Source organism: Cariama cristata, unplaced genomic scaffold (assembly GCF_000690535.1).
Source record: "Cariama cristata isolate BGI_N322 unplaced genomic scaffold, ASM69053v1 scaffold381, whole genome shotgun sequence".
Lineage (NCBI taxonomy): Eukaryota > Metazoa > Chordata > Aves > Cariamiformes > Cariamidae > Cariama > Cariama cristata.
In genome coordinates this window covers 61,743-70,284 of record NW_009600766.1, presented here as the reverse complement: position 1 = coordinate 70,284, position 8,542 = coordinate 61,743, and the positions used below count along the sequence as shown (strand labels likewise).

The window sequence follows — 8,542 nt, the reverse complement described above, 5'->3', positions numbered from 1 at the left end:
AGGACCTTCATGGCAAACAGGAGCCCCAAGCACATGCAGATTTATTTATTGCTTACTCTGCATGGGACTACAAAAACTACTCATTATTGAAAGATGAAGACAGCTTGAATCAACATCTGAAAGTTAGCAATGTTGTTTCAGTGCGGCTATCTTGCTGGAAGGCATACACACTCCTGCGAGAAAGATTTCCAATGCTTCCTTACTAATTCAAAAAAGGGCCTTTTATTAAAGTGTGGTTAGTTTTAAGAAAAATAATATAATGTTCTTCTCATGCTCTGGTGAAAAATCCTTGAACTGTAGAAGATGTTGTGCAATTTCTTCATCTTTCATTTTCAAGAATTTGTTTATTGAGACTGCGTGTTTTTGGTGAAGGTGAGTATGTTACCATCCCGGTCATATCCAAGCCACGCTGGAGGGTCAGCATCATTATGTTCTTGTTTCTCCAATTTGGCTGTATATTTCAAGACGGCTTGTCTGCAACAAGAGGTAAAAAAAAAAAAAGTGACAAAAATAAAAGAAATTTTGCAGAGGCTGTTTCTACAAAGAACGCTAAAAGCTGTTTAATGAGCAGAAGTTCCTTGTTTTAATTGAAGCTATCAATATTATAAGAGGTGGTGTGGAAACTAAAAAAGAAGATAATTGATTAGACCACAGAATGAATTACATTGGAAGGAGCCTCTAGAGATCATTTAGTCCTGATCTTGCTCTAAATGGATCCAGCTAGACCAGGCGGGTCATGGCTTTGCCAGCCGAGTTCAAAATATCTCTAGGGATGAAGGTTGCACAGCCTCTCTGGGATCCTGTTCAAGTGTTTGACCAGCCTCCTGACTGAACAATAGTTTCCTTGTATGTAATCATAACTTGACACATGCCACTTGTCCTGCCCCGTGCACCTTTGAGAACAGTCTGGCCACGTCTTCCCTTTTGTACCCTCTGATGTAAGTTACAGACAGCAGCAAGGTCTCCCCCAGCCTGAGCCTTCTCTCCTGGTGCCTGTGCAAAGCAATTTGCTCAGCCTCTTGACACCCAGGGGCTCCTGCCCTGTAATGCTCTTGGTGGCCCTCATCTGCCCTGGCTCTACTGTGTCAGTCTGTTGGGACTGCGGGGCCTAGAACACAGAGCTTTGGGACTGAGTAGGCGATGCCATTGGAATAATAGGATCGTGTTTTGAAGAAAACATAACACCAAACAAGGTAAATAAACCAGTTACATCAAAAGATACCACGGAGTCTCCAGAGTGGTTTTTCATGGTGATACAGGAAGGCTATAGTAAGCAGGTGTGTGCAGGTCTCTATCTCCAACTTTTTCTTTGAACACTCTGGCACCTCCCAAGTATTTTTACCCTTTTCTGGTACACCTTCTGCTTTCTTTTTGGCTAACCTCTCCACTTGTAGTTATCTTCTGTCACCCACCTCTTTTTAAAGTGTATTATTTCTGAAACTGAATACACAACAGGCAGTGTTACGGAGCCTTACTGTTACCTGCGCTGGCCCTGAGCTCACCCCAAGGCTGTGTTTTGCAGCTTTGGTGATGGCTGAACCAGAAGAGAATCGCTTATGATGTCCAAAACCACCCATGACCCCTCTGATCTCCCTCAGCACTTTGTGGCCACTGCCCCTTTGCAGCGTTAGAACACAAAGACAACAAACTAGAGCAAAATGGCACAGAAATAGGAGAAAATCAGGCCTGCTGAATGAGACACCCTAAAAAGAAGTTGAAGTGTAACTCTCTCCAGGCAGTATCAGTCCAGCAACTTCCATTGCCTTCCCAAGCTGAAGATACTCAACCCGCCACTTTTCAGTCTTTTGAACGTCTCTTTCTTTCCATCACTTCTGCAACTTGGCTCTCAGCCCGCTCCCGGCTGCGCACAGCACCCGCCTCCCCCAGCCTCCCCCCATCACCGGCTTTTCCACTCCAGAAAGCTCCCCAGGCTGAGCCTACTCATGTGCTCGCTGGGGAAGAGCCAGCTCTCGACATCGCCCGTCCTCTTCAGGAGATCCAACCTGATCCGGTGTGTCACAGCCACAGCGAGGTAGCCTTTCTCTCTGCTGGCCAATTTCCTAAGCTCTGTAGCAATGTAATATATGGTAGCTAGACAATACTAGAAAAAAAAATCCAAATTAAAGTGGTCTGTTATCTGCCAGTAATGCTACTACAGTATTACAGTATTATTTTTTTTTTCCCCAAAGTGAACACGCTGAAGAGGTTACAAAAGAGGCAGCCATGCACAGCTGTAATGCTTGCCCCACCACGGCAGGAAAGGGGAGGCGGGGAGTGGTGGAAAAGGGACCAAATTCATGAAGCAAGGAAAGCTCCTTTTCAGCCACTGCAGGATACTTTTTTTTAAATCTCACACTGACACACTGTACAAGCCACATGAACACAAGGCCGTATCTGTTTTTATACTAGGGAGGCCTGTGCCACTGAGGAATGTGTGCACAATTTATATGAGCTATAAGCTCTAAGCTATAAAATAAAAATCAACTCATCCAAGTCCAAATTCCTGTTTTTCATGGAAACTGCAATGTATGGCGGCTGTCTGAAGCATGTATAAGGGGAGCTGTTACTATTTTTTTGGAAGCTTATGCTGTCCCATGCCTGGAGCTACAGTTGATTAGTTTGCCAGAAACAGTCACTCATTAATCATCAACACATGGCAAAATAGATCGTTTATTTAAGATACACTGTACTATGATAGAGCCTGCTCATTTATTTATATAGTGTCTTAAATGAGCACACTGATGAATAAAAGCATTTCAGCAAACAATTACAATTAACTTTGGTAAAGCAAGTATCTCTCGGTGTCAGTCAGACAAAAGTACTGGCCCAAACACATGGCTTGAGCAGCACTGGAATATATGATTGAATCCTGACCCAAAGTTTCAGTCTCTTTTACTAAGAGGGGGCTAGTTAGGAAATACAGTTCTGCATCACAGTCTGAATCCTGAGCCATTCCAAAATTCAGAAATGTTTGACTGGGTCCACGATAATAAAAAGCAGAGGTTTTGAAAAAGCCATTTTGAGATGAGGTTATGAAAACCAATCCAGAGTGAAAAATAATGGAAAATAAAAACTTAAATATGGGAGAACTGTTTATAGTGCAAATGCAGGAGAAATTAAGCAGAAGAGGCAACTGGAGGCATGCAGCTAATGGGAAAAGAAGAAAGGATCCTGCAAGCATGCTCCAGGTTACAAAAAAGTGATAAGACTACATAAAATCTGAAGTATTCTGAAGTCTCTGATGTCAGCTGCAGTAGTTGTATCATTTTACAGCATCCAGATCAAGTGCACACAACGGCTGAAACATGGCCGTCCCAGAGCCGCCATGTCACTTCTGAAGAGCGATTTACGGCCAGTGAGAAGACAGTACTATGATACTTTTGTTCCTTCTTCAAGAGAAAACTTAAGAGTAATTATTCTTAGTCCTTTACCAAATCATGTGTAGGCTGTAAGAAATTCTGCTTTTTCAAGAAAACAAGAGTTCTTGCAATGTCCATTCTAACCAACAGCAACCATCAGAAAACACAACAACAAAGCAAAACAAAAATCAGAATGCCAAATGTCCTCCAAATGTCAAATGTATTGTAGCTATTAAGACCCAATGTAATTTCTGTTTAAAAGGCAAAAGTTGTAATAGTATTTGTTGATGAGTCACTTGTTAACAGAGTAGTCATGAGTTTAGAAGAAATGTAACTGGCCTCATATTAGCACAGACAAGCAAGAAGGAAGCATTTAATTTTGCTCTCAAAGAATAGCTTTTGGTGGAACCAAACTGTTACAGATGAGATGTAGTTTGGTCAGAGCACGAGGTTGGCGACAGCTTCTCAAGGCAACGGCGGATTTCCTTTCTCATTTTGCACCCAGAGATGTTCACAGAGTGCCCCACCTTTCTCAGCACTGCAGCTGACTTTAAATGGCATTTGTGTTTTTAAGTTTCAAGAGACTGTTTTACAGGGAAGAGAAGTGTTTCTCTAAAGATGCCAGTGTGCATTTTCTTGTAATATTAGTCCCAAGGGAATCACAACTGATACAATTTTTTCCTACGTAAGTTGCATTTTAAAAAGCAGTTAGTTAGCTTTCTTCTCCTCTAGTACAAGAAATCAATTGTACCAGTATCATATACTGCCATAGGTAATTATCCATGATTCTTTATGACATTTAGAACCAGGATTAATTGAAAGGTCATTAGCCTCTGGATACAGAAATACACAGCAGGATATCAGGCCATAGACCTTTTTTCTTCTAGCATTTAACAAACCTGGAACCAGGCTAGTATGTTGGCAAATGCAATCTCAAATGCTACCTGATACTGGAAAGACTGGACAATTTATATGCTCATAACTGTCTCCTGTGAAGCTGGATTGGACTGAAACTTGAAGAACTTTGTGGCTCCATATGTTTTCTATTACAATCTAACAAAACAGTAAAAATAAAATGTTGAAAAGGAATGTGACACAATTCTTTTTATGACACAATATTGTGACACAAAACAAGAGATATGCCTCAATATTTGCAAGGCTCAGTCCATTAAGAGATGTCTGCTAGGACTGGTTAGTGTTTAACAATAAATAATGGGGAATTCCTTTGGCAAAATGAAGTATATATGATTTATAGATTTTGTAGGGTAACTTTAAACTAAAAACGTATTTCTTCTATTGCTTATTTAGAACCTAAGCCCCTAGCATGTTTAGTTCTCCAGATTAATCTGATTTTTACATAGATGTCCTCTTCCATCTCCTTAAACAGGGAATGGAATGTCTCTGAAATGTAGGTTTCACACCTGCAGAACATAAATTATGACTGAAACCAGCCTTTTCCTCTCCATTCTGTGAAAATCTAAGAACCTGAATAAGGTCTTAAGAGTTAGTCTCAAAACAGAGAATGAGGCCCTGTCATTTTTCTGACAATCTGTTGCTTATTATTCATTACTAAAAACATACAGGCTGTGAATAAAATATGGCTAGTTTTATAAAAATATATTGTGACATATTAGTGACAATACCATCATTGCTTTTGATGTCATTGAAAAGCTACTGCAAGACTACTAACTATAGAATCACTGCCATATTTTACTATGCTTTTGATGTAGTTATTGGCAGAAGATAATTTTTTTATCATCTTTCCAATACTGGCCTGGAACTATACTAAAAAAAAGATTTTTCTAAGGTGTGACACATCCAAGATGTGGAATATATCTGAATCTAGCTGTGAACTCCCTTTTATTTTCTGAGTATCATTCCCTCTAGAGTCTGATGGAAAAGCCACTCTGATCTCGATGTGGTCAGTCTATTCTGCAGCCTGCCTCTGTCTAGGGAGGCTTTTCAGACCTGTTGGAAGGAACAAGCAAAAAATCTTCAGTGCTGAATTATTCTACATGATCGATCCACCTGATGATAGCTTTTGTCCCAGACTCAAATGGCACAGGGTAGGAGTTTCCTATCATTGAACATATGGTGCAAAGGGTTAGAGACCAAGGCTGGCAAAGAACCACCCACTGTCACGTACCAGAAGATCAGGCTCAAGAAAGTAAAATCGGCAAAGTTTGCCTAGTTCTTAAAAAACACAAAAAGGGCAAAGACAACACTGGGTGGAGGTGTGTGTCTCATGGTTGCTTTTTTGTTGTGCAAAGATCTACAATTCTCCAGGGCTTGCTTTACAGTAAAAATAACTGGTTGGGAAATTCCTTGGCTGAGTCAGAAGAGTGTAATCAAGATGTTTGAAGAACGCATAGCATATGGAACTCTGAGGGAGAGGCATAATCCTGGGTCATCCTGCAAAGGCTACAATAATGCAAATGGTTTTCTGAGAAGTCAGGTCAGCTCTTTGATCATGGCTCACCCAACATAAATTGGAACTCGCACAAATTTCTGTTCCTGCTACATCTCACCTCTACAGGCAGATGTATAAACAACCAGAGCCAGAAAGGGACGACACACTGTTTACTGCTCTCAACAGAGATACGAAGTCACAGAAAAAGCAAGTCAACAACAGTAATCCGGGGGTAAAAGAAAATCCCTTGAGGCTTAATATGAGAAAAACTGTAAATCAGAAAGTTATGAGGAGCTTAAATGTATTTGAAATATCTTTTTTCAGAATCAACAGTGTAGTTCATTTACAATAATTTTTTCAATTACTACTTTTGCATACCAATCCTTCAAAACACTTTCTGTATCTAACAAGTATTTAATTAGAAGTAGAGGTTTTAAGAAGGAAGTTCTGAGATGACATTAAGAAAACTAAGTGAGAGAGAAGTAAAGAAAATAAAAGAAATGACAGCAGAATTGGTTGTGGTGAGACAGAGGGAAATAAACCAAGGAGTGTTTGGAAATCATGAAGCACACTGGAAATATCTTTTAAGTTATTAAGCATCTGCATTGGTCTTGTGGTCCCTAAAGTGACTATTAAACCCTGGAATGGTTTAGCAGAAAGGGCACTATCTACAGTGGTCCTGTTAGAGTGGGGTTAGAGCTCTCCTAGTACGGATTCTCTCTCTATAAGGTAGTATTATATATTTCTTACTCTCATAAAGTTTGATTAAGATATATACCCAGATATAGCAATCATGCTTAAACTTTAGTTGTTTTCCAGTTTCAGTCCCTTTGGCGTGTCTGGCTACTGTGCAGTTCTAGGTGTACGGTGCCTGGTCTGTGATGCTCTTAACCCCCATGGAAGGGTGATGGACATTGAAGCCACATCTTTGAGACTCGCAGCTGAAAACTCAGCTCCAACTCAGCTCTCCCAATTTTCAAGGAAGGTAAGAAGGAAGACCCTGGTAATAACAGGCCTGTCAGTCTCATTTCAGTGCCTGGTAAAATTATGGAGGTTATTCTGGGAGTTATTGAAAAACACTTGAGACAATGCCAAGTGGTCATAGCCACCATGGGTTCATGAGGGGAAAGTCCTGCATAACCAACTTAATTTCCTTTTATGATAAGGTCACCTATCTAGTTGACCAAGGGAAGCCAGCAGATGTGGTGGGTTTGGATTTTAGCAAAGCTTTTGATACTCTCTCTAACAGTATCCTTCTGGATAAACACCAGCACACAGCTAGACAAGTCCATAATAGGTTGGGTGAGCAACTGGCTGACAGGTTGGGCTCAAAGAGTTATAGTAAACGGGATTACATCAGGCTGGTGGCCAGTCACCAGTGGAGTTCGCCAGGGCTCAATTTTAAGGCCAGTGCTTTTTAATGTCTTTATAAATGATCTGGATGCAGGAATCAAATGTACATCAAGTTTGCTGATGATACTATACTAGGGGGAGCTGTGGTCTCCCTCGAGGGTAGAAAGGCCTTACAGAGAGATCTGGGTAGACTAGAGTGCTGGGTAATCACCAGTTGTATGAAACTGAACAAGAGCAAGTGCTGGATTCTCCACCTGGGACAGTGCAATCCTGGTTATACACACAAACGGGGGGGCAAGAAGCTGGAAAGCGGCCCTGCAGAAAGAGATCTGGGGGTTTGGGTTGACGGCAAGATGAAGATGAGTCAAGGGTGTGCCCTGGCAGCCAAAAGGGCCAACCGTGCCCTGGGGTGCATCAGGCACAGCACAGTCGTCCAGTCGAGGGAGGGGATCGTCCCACCCTACACTGCACCAGTGTGTCCCCATCTCCAGTCCTGGCTGCAGTCTTGGGCACCTCAATATGAGGACATCAAACTATTGGAGTGTGTCTGGAGGAGGGCAACCAGGATGGCGAAAGGCCTCAAGGGCAAGACTTATGAGGAGCGGCTGAGGTCACTTGGTTTGTTCAGCTTGCAGAAGAGCAGGCTGAGGGGTGACCTTGTCGCAGTCTACAGCTTCCTCATGGTGGGCAGTGGAGGGGAAGGTGCTGATGTCCTCTCTCTGGTGACCAGGGACGGGACAAGAGGAAATGGAATGAAGCTGTGTCAGGGGAAGTTCAGATGGGACACTAGGAAAAAGTTCTTCACTGAGAGGGTGACTGGTCACTCGAACAGGCTCCCCATTGAAGTGGTCATGGCATCAAGCTTCTCAGAGTTCAAGGAGCATCTGGACAATGCTCTTAGTCATAGGGTTTAGTTTTAGGTAGTCCTGCAAGGAGCAGGGAGTTGGAATTGATGATCCTTATGGGTCCCTTCCAACTTGAGATATTCTATGGTTCTGTCATTCTAAACCTGACCAGAACCGACTGGCTTTTAAATATCGTGGGGAATCAGGAGACTCGGTCGGTTTACACCAGTGGGGAAGTTGGATTACATTGTGGTAGATGACCAGTTTTTTCCAACTGTAGATACATAACAAGTATGTTTCACTTGTACTTCATGAAACCATGCTTATGATACCTTGACTCATTCGCTGTAACCATGCTGCATTTTGAGCACAGGCCCACATCTACTTCTGTATACTGACATTCCGTCACTGGGAAAGAGGCTTCCACAAACCTTCAGTGAGCTAAAGGACATAGTGTGATGGCTGAGAGTGCTAGACCCAGTCTTTTTTTCTCTCTCATTTTCCCATGTGCCCTTAAGGTGATATCCTGTGTCTGCAGAAACTTCCCTGAGAGGATGTTGTCTGCCATAAAGATT

At 42.0% G+C, this 8,542-nt stretch overlaps 1 protein-coding gene across 1 annotated transcript in view; it reads right to left on the bottom strand.

Moving 5' to 3' along the window:
- Positions 1–319: 319 nt before the first annotated feature.
- Positions 320–8,542, bottom strand: part of FBXL13 (F-box and leucine-rich repeat protein 13) — a gene marked incomplete at its 5' end in the record, with an annotated part of 67,132 nt that continues 58,909 nt past the window's right edge. The window contains 2 exon segments of the mRNA XM_009710125.1: positions 320–376; positions 378–474. Of these exon segments, the coding sequence (XP_009708427.1) occupies positions 320–376; positions 378–474 (154 nt within the window).